Source organism: Dermochelys coriacea, chromosome 1 (assembly GCF_009764565.3).
Source record: "Dermochelys coriacea isolate rDerCor1 chromosome 1, rDerCor1.pri.v4, whole genome shotgun sequence".
NCBI classification, from domain to species: domain Eukaryota; kingdom Metazoa; phylum Chordata; order Testudines; family Dermochelyidae; genus Dermochelys; species Dermochelys coriacea.
The window spans coordinates 306,668,912-306,689,707 of NC_050068.2; the positions used below are offsets into that span (position 1 = coordinate 306,668,912).

At 39.8% G+C, this 20,796-nt stretch overlaps 1 protein-coding gene across 1 annotated transcript in view; it reads left to right on the plus strand.

Moving 5' to 3' along the window:
• Window positions 1-20,294, plus strand: part of ST7 (suppression of tumorigenicity 7) — a 228,206-nt gene extending 207,912 nt beyond the window's left edge. Inside the window, 3 exon segments of the mRNA XM_038372895.2 lie at window positions 6,013-6,105; window positions 9,306-9,445; window positions 19,963-20,294. Coding sequence (XP_038228823.1) covers window positions 6,013-6,105; window positions 9,306-9,445; window positions 19,963-20,058 — 329 coding nt within the window. The 3' untranslated portion in view covers window positions 20,059-20,294.
• The last annotated feature ends 502 nt before the right edge of the window (window positions 20,295-20,796 follow it).

Genomic DNA, 20,796 nt, shown 5'->3' on the forward strand with positions numbered 1-20,796 from the left:
CTCTACTCTTTTCTGATTTCTCTCGTCTTCGCAGCGTCCCTGTGTTCCATTCTTTCTGTCCTGTTTTTCTCTCTCCATTATGTCTTCATTCAAACCTCACCTTTAAAGTACACCTTTCCCACCATGCCTATCACACTGATAATCCACCAAAGAAATACGTTTTACACAAGTTTAATTAAAGTGAATCATCCTCTCATCAACCATTGGCCTGAATTTTGTCTAATCTAGATTGTAAACTCTTTGGGAAAGGGATGCATCTGTGTCTATGTATTGTAACGCTCCCGGCAAACTGGTGCTGCTCAATAAATAATTCAGTTTCCTTGTATGTGGTTTGCTCCATTGTGTTTGTCCCGCATGTCACACACACACACACACACACACACACACACACACATTCTTCTCTACTCGTTCTCTCACTACTTACTTGTTTACTACTTGACAGCTCAGTCCTCTCCATTGTTTCCTTTGTCCTCTCCTATTCCTTCCCAATGGCTCACCTTTGCTGGTGTCTTTCCTCTTCTAGTCTGAATTGTTTCTTCTCCTCCACTCACCATTTCATAGTAATTGTGTTCAGAAAGGCATTACCACAAGATCATATAATTGCTCATAGTAATTTCTTGCTCAGGTTCCTATTGGAGCATTCTTTGCTTTGTAACAATGGGACCTCTTACTACAGTTTGACTGTTTTCTCTTTTTCTTCCCTCCACAGCTACTTGAAAATGTATTTTATCCTATACATGGGTCAATAAAAATAATGGCCACTCATTTCCAACTTCTTCTAAAAGAAACAGCTGTAATCCATTTTGCATAGCTATTTCAGAGAAATGTAAACAATGGGCCAAATCCTGAGGGCCTTATTCAAATTTTTACTTCTTCCTCACTCAGGCAGATTCCCATTTATTTTAATAGGATTTTGCCTAAGTAAAAACTGAGTCAAGAGCTTAGTATTAGTGTATTTCAGTTGCATATCTCTTCTCTAATTAATATTCTTTATAGATGTTGTAAATTAAACATTTGATTATATTGTATTATGTCATTCTGTCTGTTTCACATCCCTCATAGGGGAGAGGGATAGCTCAGTGTTTTGAGCATTGGCCTGCTAAACCCAAGGTTGGGAGTTCAATCCTTGAGGGGGCCATTTAGGGATCTGGGGTGAAAATTGGGGTTTGGTCCTACTTTGAGCAGGGGGTTGGACTAGATGACCTCCTGAGGTCCCTTCCAATCCTGATATTCTATGATATGCAAACAACTTCCTTGCCATCTCTGTCCTACCAAAATTTAAACTCATATGAACCATGGCAGAGGAACACAAACTTAACCGGGTCCTAATTCTTCCTGGCAGGGCATAGTACATTGAGTGCAGCATTTGATCACTTGCTGATGCTCTCTGTACTGATATCTATTGACATAGCAATAATGTTTTAAAATTATAGCATGCCATTAAGTTACTTAAACTACCAGCAGCTATCACTTTACCAGCTTGAATGTAGGAAGTTGATGCCTAAAAATGCATATTACTAAATTTTATCTGGGTGGGACTTGGACAAAGTTAAGTACTATCATTTCTTAAAGTAAATTATTTTGTGGTGCATTTTGCTTCTGGGAGGAAAGCAGATTGTTCCTTCTAAGGCAAGCTCTAACCGAAACATGTCTAGAAAATCTGATTGGCCTAGCAGTCAGGAGGATTTGTGGTATTTTTAACCACAAAATAATTGTAGGGCTTCCCTGTGCCTGAAACTGCACTCCACAATTCAGAAAAGAGTTAGTTTTAAAAATAATAATTATAATCACATTGGAATATTGGTCATTTCCTGGCATTGTTTCAGTTTTCCACCAATCAAAATGCACTTCCATTTGCAATAAAACTCAAAAGCCCAAATGATGCAATATGGGATGTTGATTTGTTTGGTTTGATCCAGATGTTATATGCAGAAAAGTCCTTAATTGCAAATATCTCTGAGTTTCAAAGGTTTCCAAGATGTATGACCCATTACTGACTCTGTCCCTAAAATTTGACCACATATTTTCCAGTGTAACTATGAAGGTGAAAACAACTTATTTTCTTCTCCCAAATGTAATGGTATCTTTTGCCTTGCAACTTTGTGTTTGTTAGCTAACCTCTGTGTTACCTGAATTGCTTTGTGGCTGATAAGGTTAGATAATACAGTAGTGGGACGGGGAGTTGCCACGCACACATGGTATTACCAGTCTAATCTGAATATAAATATTACATTTTAGAGAGAGTGAAAAAGACTGCAATAGTTCATTTCGAAATGCAGCTTCTCTTATATAAACCCCTTTCTTCAATGCTGATAATATTGGCCAATTAATTCCTTTTGGCCAACAATTCTCCAAATTTGGTCTCAGTTCAAAGATAAGCTTGTTTAAAAGATTCAGCAAATGCTGTTCAGCCGTTTCTGAGTTGTGTGTGTAGTAAAATAAATATCACCAATTCCCCTTATGCGGTGATCAGAAATTGTATGCAAACATACTTCAATATGAGCTGTATGAATTTTGTTGAGCCTTGGTTATTTTGTAGATCTAATTGAGATCTAATGAACAAGCCAGGTTGAAAGGAAATTCATTCAGTAGTTCTAAAGTAATGGTCATTGGGTGTTTCTTCACATTTATGTAATAGAATATTAAGTTAGATTTCTTTGGTTGGTATAAGCCTTAGAATATTGGGTTTGCACTCAGGTTGTTGAGGCACTGTGAAGGGTTTTTATTTAATTCTGCATTGCCACCTAATAGAATGAGCACAGGGCAGGAAGCCCTGAACTCTTAAGTGCTGTTCTATTTCTGCCACTCACTGGCCGCAGTAATACACTAATGTTTCTAAATTTCTGTGTCAATTCACATTATGACTTAAAGGCCTGTCCCTTAAACTCTGCAGGGTCTATTCAGACCTGGATGTTGTAGGAAAAAGTCAGGCTAAGGGGCTGCTGGTAGTGTAAGGATGAGCATGAGGACAGTTACAGCAGGATGAGCCATCTGCAACCATCTCTTCTCCCTGACCAGAGTTAGCCAGTGCAAACCAGAAAGTGAACAGAGAAGGCATGGCTATGGCTTGTCATGCCTCCAGGGAGAAAGCCCCTCTCTCCCCCCGCCCATGCAGGAATCAAACCAGATACTTACTTACACCACACTCCCTCTTGTTTAATATGCAGCTGGTGTTCAGTTTTATTATGCTTCTCATTTGATGAGGTGGGGAAAGTCAATTCACCACACAACAGACATGTGACCGGTGGTCAGACCATTGACACTATGTATCTAAGTGCATCTGTTGGGTCAACTCTGAGGGGAGAAAACTAGGCTACTGCTCCAGTCATATACAGCAGGAAGACATACTGTGCAAATCAGTGGAAAGAAAAGGAGGTTGGCACAGCCCCTGAGACCCAGCCCAAACGCTATCTCCTGTGCCCCAGGCCAGCTGTGTGAGATTTACTACAGATGCAGGCCTACTCTAATCTCCACAGGGAAGAAAGAGGGGCAAAATTTGTGAGAGGCTAGTTAGGAGACTGTGTTAAAGTATTTGTTTGAGATTCCTGCTCCCTTCAGCTGCTGCTCAAGTCCCAACAGCAGAGCAATTCCATGGCCCAAATTGCCTGATTGTCCTCAGTACTGGCTGTGCTAGTGCAGAGATCCCACATATGGGAATAAAGAGTCATAGGGTCAGGATTTGGTCCAATGAGGCATTATTTCATGTGCACACTAACACACCCTTTACTTGTTCCCACGAAAAAAACCACATGGAATCTGGGCTTAAAATAGAAAGCATAGTTAATTAATTCATAGAATCACAAAAATGTAGGGCTTGAAGGGACCTTGAGAGGTCATCTAGGCCAGCCCCCTGCACTGACGCCAGACCAAGTAAACTAGACCATCCCTGGCAAGTCTTTTCTAACCTGTTCTTAGAAACCTCTAATGATGGGGATTCCACAATCTTCCTTGGAATCCTATTCCAGAATTTAACTACCCTTATAGTTAGAAAGTTTTTCTTAATATCTAACCTAAATCTCCCTTGCTGCAGATTAAGCCCATTACTCTGTCCTACCTTCAGTGGACATGGTCTGACCTCTGGTCACATCTGTTGTGAGGTGAATTGTCTTTCCCCACCTTGACAATTGGTCACCGTCCTTTTTATAACAGCCCTTAATATATTTTAAGACTGTTAAAAGGTCTCCCCTCAGTCTCTTTTCTCAAGACTAAACAGGCCCAGTTTTTTTAACCTTTTCTCATAACTCAGGTTTTCTAAACCTTTTATCACATTTATTGCTCTTCTCCAGACTCTCTCCAATTTGTCCACATCTTTCCTGAAGTTTGAGGCCTCACCAGTGCTATGTAGAGCACCTTAAAAGCATCTGGAAGATGAAAAAGCACTATATATCTTGCTGTGTATTAAAGCATTCACATGGGTTTATATTCAAAAAGGTCTTGAGATAAAACCACCCATCAATCAAAGTAAATTTTGTTTAAATAGTGTTATTGTAGTTTCAATTTCGGTTCATTACTTCCTGAAGGAGATCTTGTAATATAAATTGTTAAAGTAAATCACATTAAACATTTTCCTAGGAGCTGGTCCTGCTTAGACAGGTTTCTAGTTTCTTTCAGAGTGGATCTGACATGGGTGGCAGTATTGTGCGGGGAGATCTATCTTTTCTGTTTTCCAGTAGTGCCATGCTAGTCTTTCCTCATATTAAAATCACTGATTGAAACAGCATGAATCTTTCATTTCTAAGGACCAAAGAGTTTTTAATATTTTAATCTCTAAGAAATTTCTGTTACTTCAGGAAAGTTGATAACATTTTTTACCTTGGCAAACCGTAAATGGAGGGATCTCTCCTAGACTTTAGAGAGGTTTATATGCTCTTTGGCAAAACATTATTACCTTTGAGCAATATAACTGTGGTGTAGATTGACTGCATTCCAAAGGCTGGAATCACATACATAATGTTTTTATTTTTCAGTAATATTCAGACACCAGAATAAAACCCATATGTTAGCTAAAGCTGGTTACAATGGAATACTGTCATTCTTCATTGAGAACATTCTTTCTTGTTTATTACTATTTTAAACAAATACACTCAAAATACAGTGTAGGATGTAACTACAATTACTTTAAATGTAGTATTTACAGCTGAAAATATTGAGGTACATAGCAATCATTCTTAATACAATTCTTCATTGCCCTGTGTGAGATATATCATGGAACACTGGGGGCTGGGGGTGTTCTGCACCTACAGCATATAGTACTTATAGGACATCTGTTGAGGAAAAATTGCTTCAATGAATGATGTTCATAGGAATAGTGAGAATAACATGTTGATGACATCTTAACAGTGGGACTAACATATGGATAATAGAAAAGGATGGATTGATTGCAAAACTATAATTCAGTCAAGGGTCCTGATGGTTCCATAAACCACAGGAGTATAATTCAGGTGGTCTATGACATCAACAGAATACAGATTTAGCAATCAGTTTGCCTCCCTCTCTGTTATTAATTTAGATTTAAATATTACATATATTTTTTTAAAAATACAAAAGATAAAGTATTATTTAATCTGTGACTTGAATGCTCATGCTGGAAACCTTGCTTGATCTGCTACATTTAAAAACAATGCATTACTGGAACCTGGTTTTAATAATTCTTTATTAAGCTGAGATTGCCAAATGAACAAATACAACCCACATTATCATGTGCGCAGCATGGAGATGTCTCCTGACTGGCAGAATGTTTGTTACATGTTTTATTGCAGGTATACCCTGGGTAATTAATTGGGGCACCATACTGCTTTTTTCCTGCATGCAAAACTCCCACTAAAGTCAGAGGAAGTTTTGGGTGACCAGAAGAATACAAGTATTGGGCCCAAATTGGTAACATTGTTTTGAGGTTCTCTCTGTAAATAAAGTAGGGCTGCTGTACCATAGCTACTCTTTTTTTCATGAATATGTCATGCAAATACTGCACTCACAATAAACTGTCCAATGTGTTGTTTTTGTCCTTTTCAGCTTTCAGAATGATCCCCTATCCTTTGGAAAAAGGACACCTTTTTTACCCATACCCCATCTGTACAGAAACAGCAGACAGAGAACTACTTCCATGTAAGTCTGAACTTTTTCTCTTTTTTATCCCTGGTTCTTGGCACCAAAGGCTTGTTTATCACAGTTCTGCAATACTGGCCTCCACTGATACCTATGAAGTTGGGTTCACTGAATTAGAATGATTGGCTGACAAGGAATCTTAAGAGTTCACTTGATTGTTAAAATGGCAATTCATAGCTACAGCTCATAAAGTTTTAGGTATCTGTATTGATGTCATAAAAGAAAAAAAATCAAATTACCTGGGGGATGTACTACTTTTAAAAATCTATTGTTTCTTTCTTGCCAAGACAGATAAGATATGTTTGTTCCTTTATCTAGGATATCATACCATCAAACTAAAAATACAGTTGTCCTGCTCTATAGTCCTAATGCAGGAAACCACTGTCTAACTTCAAGGCAGTTTTGCCTTCCCAAGACTGCAGGATTGAGCCTGCATAAGGACCATTAACCAAGTACCAAGTTATTGTGACCTCTTGTAAGAGAGCTATTGTGAGAGGCGCCTAGTCACAAAGAGGGTTTTCTTCATGTAATGATGTGTGTGATTCTTATAAAGATATTAATGAGAAATTACTCCAGTCATTTATTATTATGAATTTGTAAAGCACCAAGCGTGTTCTAAATGCTGTGCAAGATACAGATATAAGGATAGTCCCCTGCCCTTGGAGAGTTTTACAGTCGAAGTCAATGGGACTGCTTGCCAAGCATAAAGTTAAACACGAGTCACCCTTTGCAGTATCAGGCCTAACTGGCCAGTCCTGGAAATGTCACACACTCAGAACTTGGTTCCCACACTGTTTCCCATTGAAGTCAATGGGACTTGGCTGGAAAGCACAGGTGCTCATGCGGAGATGTTTGCAGGGTCAGGTTCCAAAAGGCAGACATAAGATGTACTGGGGGACTCAAAAAAGGGAGTAAATTTAAATTATTTTTTGAAAAATAAATGAAGATGTGCTTGTGTTCCGTTTGTGTTTGTGTCTCTCCTGGAATAGGTCTTTCTTTTATAACAACTCCAGTTCGGGCTAAGTTATGTTTAACTATTCTTAATAAATCTGTCTGGGTAAACTGTAGGTAGAAGTAATATAGCAAGAGTCCTCTCATTGTCAGGCCTTTCTTTCATAACACATTCTCTCTGATATTACACCGGTTTCAGAGTAGCAGCCGTGTTAGTCTGTATTCGCAAAAAGAAAAGGAGTACCGGTGGCACCTTAGAGACTAACAAATTTATTAGAGCATAAGCTTTCGTGAGCTACAGCTCACTTCATCGGATGCATCTGTGAGCTCACGAAAGCTTATGCTCTAATAAATTTGTTAGTCTCTAAGGTGCCACCGGTACTCCTTTTCTTTTTGATATTACACCATAATCCTTAGCAACCAGCTCTATCTCCCCACCCCATTATAATCACCCTAATTATAACAATACCTCTTAGGACTCTCAGAATGCTTTACTCCCAGGATACTGTTAAATGGAGGGTGGAGTGCCAGGGAAATTTGGGAATGACAAATTGATACAGAATAGTCAGCGTTCTCTCTTCTAGGTGCAAAATTAATTGGTGATGACAGATGTTAGAAGCAAGGGACTCTTTAATACCGAACATTGATGGTAATGTTTTTCTCTGATAATTGTGAGAAATGCCTTTTGCTGTCAAATCTCTTGGGTTTGAGAAGAGAAGGTTTTCACATACTGTGAGAGACACAGGTTGTGTAGAGGTCCTTTACATCACCTGCCTGTCTAAACCTTTAATTGCTTATATTTTAAAGGTAGCTTTCGGTAGGTAATTTGAAGGGAGAGTTTCTGCTGAAATGATATGGTAGTTCTGGGGTTTGCATGAGGAACAGTTTGCTTCAAATGAAAGAGAGATTGAAAAGATTAATCCCAGCTAAGTACAAACATCAACCAAACCTAATTTTTGCTTTAACTGGTTAATGAACTACAACAACAGATTGGATATTTCAGTCAAAGACAGTAGAAGTGGGAGCCTGCATTAGAGTGCTTGTGCAATTGTATTTTCCCAACTCTAATGTGCAATCTGATACTTAGATATGTGATTTAAATGAAATTATCTAACCATGTTTCTCCTGAAAAATATTTACTGATTTTTTTAAGAGAACAAGATTTGCAGGCCCCAAACGCTAACACACTTGAAATTGTTATTTTTATTTTAACCATTCAAAGAAGCCTTATGGGCCTATCAAATGAGAGCTGCAACAGTCCAAACTGGATGTTATGCTGTCCTATACCATGCTGCTTGACTGCCCTGTTCCTGTGACCCGGCAGGTGCAAAATAAGCAGGCTTTGAGTAGGATTCTTGCATATCTTCAGCCATACCTGCCCATAAAAATGGAGAAGGCAGGCAGAGTAGAAGAATGGTGTGATATGTATGTATACTGCCATGATATTTAAAATTAAAAAACAAGCTGGTATGGTAAGCCGAACTTTAGATCTACCATCTGGGAGAGTATCCTTTTAAGAGAAAAACTATTGTCATTTGAAAGTCAAGCACTGATCCTGATTAGAACTTAAAAGTAGTGATGGAATGTGGGAGACAGTTCAACAAAACAAGAACTGGCCAGAACATTTGCCAAACTATCCAGATCTTCCAGCCTGAAGCTGAGCCATCATAAAAGGTTTGATTAAGTGAAACTTTCCTCCAGGCAAGTTCCCACTCTCAGCTCTGGGATACTTCTTTCCACAAGAGCATATTGTGGGTCTCTTCAGGCCCAAGCCAGAGACTTTTCTGTTTCCCTGTTAGTTGGTATTGATTGATGTTGGATTTTTTTATTCCTCACGTGCACCATATGATGGTTTGTAGAGTGGTTTCATTCCCTGCCTTTATTTCAGCAGTTTCCCTAGCTTGGATAAATTACATTAGTTAATGCATATCAGCATCGAAAAAAATAAATGTGTTATTAATATGGTGATGAAGATGCTGAAGGAATCAGCTAGTGGTGGGATGGAATGGAAGGGAGGCTATGTGGAAGAAGTCAAGGAAGACACAGAGGATTATAGTGGAAGGAAGAGTCTGTTAAAGGGAAGGGAAATGGGAAGAGGCGTCTCAAATGATTCTCGCATTCAGAACCTTTAGATGCATCTTCCCACTAAACCAAACCTTGGAACCTTTGTGGCTTCTATGTAATTGCTTAACCCACATGAGAAGGTATTTTACCTACACCATGTTTTTCCTTTCTGCTTTCCTCTGCAGCATTTCATGAAGTTTCAGTTTATCCCAAGAAAGAGCTTCCTTTCTTTATACTCTTCACTGCTGGATTATGTTCCTTCACAGCCATGCTAGCTCTCCTGACACATCAGTTCCCGGAGCTTATGGGGGTCTTTGCAAAAGCTGTGAGTATTCACTGACCCCTCCTTGGTTTTTGGGTAAATACAAACACAAAACAAAAAGGGAAATGCACAAATAAAATGGTGCTGAGCTAGACATTGCTGGATATGAAGTGTCTGAATATTTGTTAGTACAAAAGGAACATCAAGAGGTCTATCACTGAACAGGAGAACATTTAGAAATCATTTAAGGAGCTAATCAGTAAAATATACTTCAGTCTTTCCTCTCTGGATTATATGACTCTGTTGTTGGTCTTAGTTTCTTGTGGCTCTGCCAAAAAGGAGGGGGATATCTGCGTTTTCATGGATAATCCAATAAAGTAAACTAATAACAGATTGCAGATCCCTACCCTGTTCAGAAAAATAAATTGTAAGGTTGTGATAACTACACAGTACTTCCCAGTGCAAGACAGGGATGGCACAAACTCCAACTAGTACCAGAAAAAATGTGGTTCAGTGTTAACCAAAGCAAATTGCAGTGTCCTTTTCTGAAACTGCAACAAATGATACAGCCTCAGTGTTTGTGTCCAGACTTCATATTCCAGCTCTCTATTAGATGCATCTGCTGAGGATCCTACTAATTCTGCTTTTCTGGCCACGAGCTTTAATATGGGGAAAACAAGTTGTACTCCAACTTGCTTTTTTCCTTGCCAAGTCTAAGAGCATCACTACTCTGATTTTCGCAGCCACAGGGGGCATGTGGGAAAATTCACTTCCCAGCAAAGTTCCAGCAAGACCATTACTTCCTCCTTCAAGAAATGCTGAGAACCCAGACCAATAATTTATTATTTAATGTACTTCTTATTGTGGAGCTCAGTGGGTCCAAAATACCCTTTTGGCCTTCTTGTTATTTCCAAATGATGCTAAAGTTCCTCTGCACTCGTTTAGTTTTTTTCTGGGGATGGAGGAGGCTTTGATGGAGTTTTCAAGGTACCCCAACGCTCATTCTTTAGCACCTTTCTCAAGACCTCACATCCTTCTGACCAGGAAGGATTGTCCAGGGACCCCTTTTGGAGTCAACCAGCTACTCCATCAGCCAGGCTGGTCAAATATATCAGTGCTTTAATCCAAAGCACTAGTAGTAGTTTGTGTCTGTTATGGCAATGGCTCTTTCATTAAGAATTCCTGTGTCTGCAGGCAAAGAGGATAGATGCCTTGATCAGCTGGGATAAAAGCTAACATGTCTGTCAACAGAAAAAATACAATAACTTGCTTGAAATAGTCCTTTATGCATTTAGCCTGGAGTGTATCTACAGGTGTATAGTGGATGGCATGGATTATTGTTATTATTATTATTATTATTATTATTATTATTTTATTTATTATTATGCACATGGAACAGGACCTCATCCTGCTAAGTGCTGTACAAACACAGAACAAAAAGATGGTCCCTGACTCAAAGAGTTTACTCTAAGAATAAGAACAGATGGATACAGACAGACAATACAAGGAAACAATGAGACAAAATTGGTCAGCATGATAGGCTGTGGTATAAACACACCAGTTATCATTGTTATTTATTATTTGTATCACCAATAGATACAGCCTAGAACCAGATTTTTGTAGACATCACAGCAAAGAAGTTTTAAGGCTGGTTAGGTGTATGAACAAGGGATGTGTTCCCAGGAAACTTCCTTCAGAGAATAAAAAGAAAAAGCAATGTCTCTGAAGCACAGATTTTGCTTCCAGTCTGTTTTGTTCATTCAATATGCAGTATGCCGGCATTAGCAGTCAGTGGGCCAAATTCTGCCCTTCTGGGCAACTCCATTGATTGTCAGCCTCATGACTTATTTAAGAGCAGAGAGTTTAAATTGTCTGAGCATCTCAGGCAACGAGCCTGCTACAGGTAATGAGGTGCTGGAATCAGACAAACCTGATTGTGGACTTTCATGGGCTTCACTTGGCATTTTTTGTGTGATGGGTGCAATCAAATGGGGTGGGGAGTGTTAATATTTACATGTATGATATACTAGCAGTTGTTTCCTCAAATAGCTCTTGTTTTGGACACCAAAGTCACTTTGGGAATAGAATGCAACCAAGGGGATCTATTCCTTTGATATGTGCGTGTAGCTTCCATTGATGTTAATGGAATAGAAGCCTCAGGACTCAATATGTGGCTGCATCCTGTATCTGAGAATAGAGTGGAGCACACTAAATGAACACAAACAAAACTAAATCAATGCCATGTTATTAACCCTATATGAAATAGGCTGTGTCACTGACCTCTGTGTACATCTCTGAAGCTACATGGCATGTTTGCTATGTTAACTAACATTCATAGGGATTTAGCTATGTGTCTATCTTAATAAACAAACACAGGCAGCAGCTGGCTTTTAATTGTGAATGGACAGAGTGAAAATCAGGCCAGTCTGGTGAAAGCCTGTGTGTGACTTTTGTCCATTGAGTGATCCAGGGGCTTAGACTCAGATGTCTCATTTTTGTTGTCAACTAAAAAGGTGGGGTAGCCAAAATGTGTGAAACCTAAGGCCTTGTCTACGCTGCCACTTATAGCGCTGAAACTTTCTTCGCTCAAGGGTGTGAAAAAACGCCTCCCTGAGCGCTGCAAGTTTCACCGCTATAAAGTGGCAGTGTAGACAGTGTTACAGCACTGGGAGCTATTTCCTTCATGGAGGTGGTTTTATTACAGCGCTGGGAGAGCTCTCTCCCGGCACTGGAGCCGCGACTACGCAGCCACGTTAAAGCGCTGCACTTTAACATCGGCTGGTAGACAGACCCTAAGAAGTGTAATGACAGGCGTCCCTTTGATATGCAGTGATATCAAGGCTCAGTGGAACAGACCTCCAGCAAGCCACAGCTGCCTTTTCACCTTTTAAGGGAATTAATTTTGAACATACCTAAAAAGATGAACATTCTGAATATTATTTTGGTTGTGTGTGTGGAATTAATACTCTTGTCTGGTTGACATGCTGTGGTCTAACCAACATCATGGGATGTATTGTAACTATTGCAAAACTACAAGAATACGTCATAATTTTAGCATGGCTAAATTATTCTTCTACTTACATCTGTCAATCCCAAGAGCACTGCACATGTGAAACTTGGAGCCATCTTGGGCCAATTTAAAAATTAAATCCAAGTTCATATTAATGCAGGTTGAGGTTTAGCAATTTACAAAATATGGTATACTTCAGTTAAACTGAATATAGCATGTGTGGAGCTGTTTGCATTTGTTGAGCACCTACTTGGGGAACAAATATTTGATAATGGGCTCTCTTCAGTCTAGCTGGCATAGGTATAAAAGATTGAGTGGCTGGAAGCTGAAGCTAGACAAATTCACACTAGAAATAAGGCACACGTTTTTAACAATGAAGGTAATTAACCATTGCAACAACTTACCAAGAGTTGTGGTGGATTCTCCTTCACTGGCAATTTTTAAATCAAGAGTGGATGTTTTTTCTGAAAGATATGCTGTAGCTCAAACAGGAATTATTTCAAGGAAGTTCTATGGCCTGTGTTATGCAGGAAGTTAGCCTAGATGATCTAACAGTTCTTTCTGGCCTTACATTCTATGAATCTATGAAACTTGCAAGTACAGCCATTGACACTTTGAAGCCCATACAAGTCTGTGAATACTATTCATTCCGTCCTCGCAGTGCTTGGGAGAGAGAGTCCCTTGCGTAGACACCTGCTTCATCTCATGAATGAACTTGCAGCAGGTCTTGGTGGTAAAAAAAAAAAAAACAAACAAAAAAACAAAACCATCCTGTCTGGGTAGAGAAAAGGAATCAGGCGTACTTGAGGGGGGAAAGGCTAGAGGAAATTGAGATGGTACAGAGAGGGCAGAGTACTATCTGAAGCAATACATTTTATTATTCTAGACTGTTCGTTTCAGCCAAAGCTGAAATCTAATTGGTCCTAAACTCTCTGTGAATCCACTGTAAGACTAAAATAACTTATTTAACAATGAAGCATCACAGTTTGTATAAGAGGAATCCTTGATCAGTCTCATTCAGGGAATACTAAGTGGTCTATAAACAGTAACGCTCCAAAAGATACAAATTAAAAGCTGAATCAGACTCTGGGTTTTTACAGTTTCTTAGCTGATCCTATCAGAACCTTTGATCCCAGTGTCAAGGCAATGTAAGGATTTTAGAGGATCCCCAAGAAGGAATGAGTATGAGGCTCCCTATGAAATGTCTACATCCACTTAGTGCATCTGGAGGGCTGGATTTTATGCAGCTTGCATGGTTAAGTAAGCTTTGTAATATAGTCAAAGTGTCCAGATGTCATAGTAGTGATGCTTATAAGTGCTTGTAATAATAATGATATGACAGGCAGAGGTACGTTTCTGTAGCTTTTCTATTTAGGTTTTCTCTTTTCTCACTCCTCCACTTCCAGCCTATAATGAAAGTCACTTCCTCCCCCTCCTCCCCTCCCCAATCCCCTTCATTGGCCTCCCATCTCTTACTGCATCAAATACACTGTCCTTGTCTTCACAATCAAGGCCCTAACAATCTCACCAGTTTACATCACCCATCTCACCCCCTTAGACTCTTCTGCTCATTTCGTACATTCCTACAAAGCCCTTCATTTTACTGCTATCTTCACTGTGTATCCCACTTCTCAGTTCACACCTTCTCTCCTGCTTTCCTTTGTGTTTGGTAGTTTCTCCCTCCTGGCTTGCCAGTCCCCCTTCTCTCTCCTCTTTCTACCCCTTCCCGAACACCCACTTTTTCCAGGAATCTTTTCACCCTGCTTGCAGAGAATCTCTCCTCACTGTCCCTTTCCTGAGTGGTTTTGTCTTGTGATTTTGGGGTGTGTGTGTGTGTGTGTGTGTGTGTGTGTGTGTGTGTGTGTGTGTGTGTGTGTGTGTATTTCTCCCTTTTGTCTCTTCTATCTCAAGCCCACTCCTGCTGGATCTTCTAGTACAGAATTCTTGAGGAGTTCCATTTACCTCATTGGGTCTCTTGGGTAAGGGTCTGTGCTAAGATTCAGTATCAGGCTGTGGTGTATAAGCTCTATAGGGGAAGGGTTGATGTCCTAATTTGTTTTTGCAAGCATCATATAAATTTGTGGTGCTATCTAAATTATTTTTATTAATAAAAACACACGTAATAAATAACCTGCCAGCTATGCTAGAATGGCCCCTCTCTCCAGCTGTCACTCCCAGCTGTATGTGCTAAGATTACTGGGAAGCCAGCCCACAAGAACTCCCTGGTGGAAGCTGGAGTTCTAGGGTCCCGATCAGGGCAGACACACAAGTGTGCTGCTTATAATAGGAGGAAGCTGTTGTTGAACAGGGTGAGCTATTGATAAGAGACGAACGCAGAGCTTGGGTTTAACTCCACCCTACTTCAGGGAGACACCAATATCTTGATTTTTTTAAAATTGGCACTAGAACTATCTATAAAATCTCAGACATAAATAATTAACACAAGCCAGCTGTTTAGAAATACAAACGGAGTGCAGTGCTGCTTCTCCTATCAATCTGCTCCTGGAATTGCAATATAAGGTGCCCTCATAAGAATATAAGGGGAGAGAACTAAGCTAGAATGGCATAAAGGGGCCTTAAAAGCCTTGAATCCTGCCAAGGGAGAACACCCTCAGTGCAGAAAGCTGCTTTCCAGGGACCCTTTCAGGAGCCCCATGGAGCAGGGTGGGGCTGAGCAGAGGAAGGGTGTGTTGGAGATGGGGCTGCAGCACAGAAAGTTGAAAGTTGCACAGAAGACTGTGCAATACTGCAGCCTAAGAGTAGCCAAGGCAGGCTTCCAGAAGCCCCCAGCGCTGTATTCCCCCAGGGGCTGCAGAGCTGCCCAGAAGTGGAAGGGTCCAAAGGTGGCTTAAAGCCACTATGAAAAGGAGTACTTGTGGCACCTTAGAGACTAACAAATTTATTAGAGCATAAGCTTTCGTGAGCTACAGCTCACTTCATCGGATGCACTATAGCTCCCTTCTCCTCCTGAGCTGTGCCTCTAAGAAGTGCAGCACAGAATCTCAATCATAGGATTTGCCGTGCCACACCAGACCATTGATCCATCAAATCCCTTAACTGCCTTTGGCAATGAACATTGCCTGATGATTCAGAAGAAGGTGAAAATCCCCACAACATGCAAGTAGCCAATTCTATGATTCTCTGCCTGGCTGCGGGGAGGTGGCTTTTTCTCACATGGGAAGAATCCAGTTGTTAAATACGATGGATTTCATAGATCAGGAATAGTTAACTTTCAAATAGCAACATGTTTTAGCATTTCCACTTGGTTATGGAAGAACATATTTCTAGCCTGCATTTTTGGCAGTCTTCTGAGACACAGGCAGGAAGTTTCCTTAAGGAGCTGGTAGTGGGCCAGGTAGTAAAGTTAAAATGCCATATGAAGGAGCACAGGTTCAAATGGCTGCCTTGCTAATGGAAGAAACAATGCAGTAATTTTCTGATTATTTTCACTAGCCCTTCTAATGAGAAAATTTGGGAGGGCACTCAAAAGATGAAGGCAAGCAGTACATGTTTTTTGATTGCACCACTTGGGATAAATTTGTCAGCATGTAATGTAGATGCTTTTTTATTCTTTTGTTTTCTTTCATACCGTACAAAGAATCCGTAAGTCAGTCATTAAACAAGCCAGGTGCTTGCATGACTCTATGACATACAAACATTTCTTTTGTAATGTAAAACGTAAACGTGACATTTAATTGGAGAAATCAGCGTTTGTTAAAGTGACTCCATCAACTGAACAATCCCATCTCTGCCTGAAAATGCTGTGGCTACAAAGTTATTAAAGAGAAGGAAGATGGAGAAAAAATAATTTTCTCTCTTTATTCAGATCCTTTGTTTGTTTGAAATCACTTTGCACATGGTCAGTTTCTCTCTTTCCCACATAATCAGTGAGGCGCATAATCAGTGAGGCGCTCCTCTTATCTACCTGGAGCTCCATTGATTGCAAGGGTCTATCCATGCCTATCTAATCACAGGACCAGAGCTGTCATTAGTCAGTTTCTTGTTGCTGAAAAGGCTCTTATAAACGTCAGCTGGGAAGCAGACAAGAAGCCCTTATAAACATTTTCCCTTAATCAGACCATACTGTTTCAAGGGTGCTGTCAGAAAGCAGAATTCTTTCTAAGTCAGTCACCGTCAAATATTCAAGTTGGCAGAGTTTCTTTCCAAAAACATAAAAATAAAAACAGCTTCTGCCAATCTCACATCAATAATTATGCTCTTTTATTGCTGGTGCTGTTTCTTTTGCTGTCTATATGGGAGAAACTGTCAACAGGAAAAGTCAAAAGCATAAACAACCTAAAGATGCAGATGGGAGACCTCCAGGGTACCTCAGTATGGTATGAAATTAGATTCCACAGTTGCTAGTGATGGTTGAGAACATGAGCACTAAAAGCTTTCCAAGGGCTGCACACTGAGCTCTAGTTCAACAGATTAAATATTGGCTACTGGGTCTTCCACCAAATGTATGGAATGCAATAAGGTGAGAGGAGCTGGCATGTTTTACAGTGTTTGTGGCTGGAATTTGGGTTTTTTATTCCATCTAGGGAGAGGAATTGATCAGAAACACTGAACACACTGAGCAGACTTCCCTGAAGGTTAGTGGTTAGAGCTCCAAGATACTGTAGGGAGGTCTGAGTTTGGAAACTCACTCTTTGTGGCTCATGGGTGGAGATCATTGTAGTGGAGCAGGAGCTGGGATTAAGAATTGGGTATTACAGAAGGAAGGCTCTGGGACCCGCACTCTTACTGATGAATCTGATTGCTGTGAGCTGGTAGAAGTCTCTTGACAAGTGTTCCTTGTGGGACAACACAAATCCAGGAGTGAAATCCTGACCCCATTGAAGTCAATGGGAGTTTTGCCAGTGAATTCAGTATGATCTGGATTTCACCCCATATGTTTAAATATTATATTTTCTAGATCTCTGTCACTTGACACACTTTCTCCACGAGAGTAGTACCTCTGTGTACTTCTAGATACAGGTAGATTGCTAAGTTTCAGCTACAGGATACATCTAAAGTTACTTCAGAAACAAAAGTACTGTAAATACCAAAAAACAAAAAATTTAATGCCACTAATTTCATTGATTTAAAAAATTAATCAAATTTAATTTACAGCAGTTATAGCATTTACTTTCCTCTAGTTATGTGGGATGCTTCAGGTACAAATTAAAAGCAAAGTTTGAAGTTTACTGTAGTGATATTTTGCATTTTCCAGGAGGGGTGGAGGAGAGGGCATATTCATTTGCTTCAAATAGTTGTTCACAAAAGAGGAAATACAGTCTGGACAGAATCACTCCATAAAGTGCTAAGGCATTTTGGATGTTTCCAGTGACCTCTCTGACAGAAGCTTTGATGCCACATTTGGTCAGCACTGGTCTATATAACTCGGCTTGACCTTCACAGGCACACCTGCCTGGTACAGTCTCCTAGCTTCCTTGGAATGAAACAAGGGCAATGTTTGTGACTCTGTCTTGTCACTAGTCACTGATATCATTCATAATGCACAAGTTATTCCTTGGGTAATGTCTTTTCTAGGAGAATCTTTGAGAAGATACCCTGTCAAATATGATGCAGACCAAGTACTTATGACATTTATTAATACAGTTAAAATATATACAGCATATATGTTTTCAGTTAAAATAAACTCTTCACAAAACACTGTCTGATAAACATGAAACTGCTTTCATCTATTTTATTGACTGCTACCTTAAAGGGATTCTAATCTTTGGTTAAGTGATATCAAACATATCAAGCATATTTCTGGAAGCAACAATATTTTCAAGGCAAAAATCACACAGTAGTGTGAACAACAAAATAGAGATATGTCTCAACCAAAAGACTGGACGTGTACATTTTATATTCTGTATTGTAGCCTTTAATTGAGTTGAGTTTACTGGGTTTCAGCAGCATTCAGACTGATCTGATTTCTTAAAAAGCAAAACCCGCAGAGTGGCATTTGAATGTTCCATATACAAACATTTATGTTCTGCTCTCATCAGGGGAGATGGGACTATGGCAGAATACAGCCAAGCAAAGCCCATGGATTGCAGTTCTTTCTCATGTCAGAGTTTGTGTATTCTGTGCTCATCACATGGCACATTCTGAAACATGAAACTGCTTACAGATATTTGGGTGAAGTAATACATCACCCACCGTGTCTCTCTAATATCATGGGACCAGCATGCTACAACAAAACATCATGCAGATATTTGCTAATTGATACCATAAAAGAATTATATTCTTTGGCAGAATTATGTCAACCAGCATATGTCTGGAAGCAACATTGTACTTAATCTGGTGATGGCTGACTTTGCATATGTGTAATATCTGCACAAATACAGTATGCCATAATAATCTATTCTATTCCAGGCACCTACAGGGGGCCCATCGCATCTGTACATAATACAGACTGAAGTAAATACATAGCACAATTAATGTATATGGGTTAACATTTTCAAGATTGACCAGTGATATGGAATTCCTGTTCTGAGGTACTCCACTTGAGACACGTCAATGGGGCTTAATTCTCAGAAAATGTTTAGCATGCACCCTCTGAAAGTCAGACCCTTTTAAGGTATTTCCTTCTATTTTCAAATGGTCTCCTCTGCCTTCCCCCATGTTAAAATGGTAGCTATTCATCTGATCTGGCCTTGTAACCCTCTTATAGCAGTAATACACAGGCCAGGTCTACTCTACAAACCTGTGTTAGTATAACTATGTTGTTCAAGGGTGTGAGAAATCCACACCCTAAGTGACACGGTTATACCGACCTAACCCCACCCCCCCGCCACAGACAGTGCTGTGTCGACAGGAGAGCTCCTCCCATCAACAGAGCTACAGTGGCTCAGCCTTTGGTGTTGGAACGAGGGGTGCTGCTGCACTCATTTATTTGGAGTATTAATAACAAACATCAAGTACATGGTTTCCATCATCAGCACCGCCACCAAAAAACCTGTTCCAGCCCCCCAGGGTGCAGCTGCACCAGTGCTGCAGTATTGCTTCAACACTGTACGTGAAGACAAGCTTGCAGATGTGTCTCTCAAACCATTACATTCTTTTTTTCTAAAGGAAAGAGCAAGTCCAGATAAATTCTAGAAGAGAGAGCCAAGGGGGCCTGAATATGCTTAGATAATATTTAATCATTTAACATTTAACATTATGGGTCTAATTCTGAAGGCAAAATTGTGTTCTTATAGTTAGTTGTATGTGCCTGTTCGTGCCCTTGTACAAGAGATTCCTTTTTACTTCAGTGGGTTTTGGATTAAGCCTTTAGTGACTTATATCTGGGCATGGATCTAAGATTCTAGATTTATGCCTTTATTGTGCATTAACTCGTTAGTAATATCTATGAAAAATGGAATGCTTGCTTTATTTACTACAAAACTGAGAAATGGACAATGTACATCTAAGGGCAAAATTGGGCCTAAAGATTTTAAAAACAAATTATTCAATTAGTGTCACCCAGAGGAATTTCTTGAGGAGGGTCTACAACATCTCAACTGCACAGCATTGTGTTACAGTCTGTTGTCTCCATGATTTTGATCTACCTGTTTATCTGATTTCTTTGCAGTTTCTTAGCACTCTCTTTGCCCCTTTAAATTTTGTGATGGAAAAAGTAGAAAGTATCCTGCCCTCCAGTCTGTGGCACCAGCTGACGAGGATCTGAGGGAAAACACCACACTGATTGACTGCCATGACATCTTCTGTGACAACTTTTTGTTGACCACAAGAAAGCATGATAAAAAAGGGAAACAGTTCTAAGACTTAAAAACTCTTCATGGATTGTCTGTTCTCATATAAAAACTGTTTCTGTTGTACAAAATACATTGTTGTTAGGTTTTATCATATTTTGCTTTCAGAAAAGAAAAAGATCTTAAAAATAAACTTTTGTGTATTGCAGCATTGCAGAGGGGTTATTTTTCAATTTCTTTTAACACCAGAAGGTATTTTGTCCCTGAAAATCCATGATGCATCCATTTCAGCTCAAATACAAAAGGAGTACTTGTGGCACCTTAGAGACTAACAAATTTATTTGAGCATAAGCTTTCGTGAGCTACAGCTCACTTCATCGGATGCATTCGGTGGAAAATACAGTGGAGAGATTTATATACACACAAAGAGAACATGAAACAATGGGTTTATCATACACACTGTAAGGAGAGTGATCACTTAAGATGAGCTATTACCAGCAGGAAGGAGGGGGGAAAAGGAGGAAAACCTTTTGTAGTGATAATCAAGCTCATTTCCAGCAGTTAACAAGAACGTCTGAGGAACAGTGGGGGGTGGAGTGGGGGGAGAAATAACATGGGGAAATAGTTTTACTTTATGTAATGACTCATCCACTCCCAGTCTCTATTCAAGGCTAAGTTAATTGTATCCAGTTTGCAAATTAATTCCAATTCAG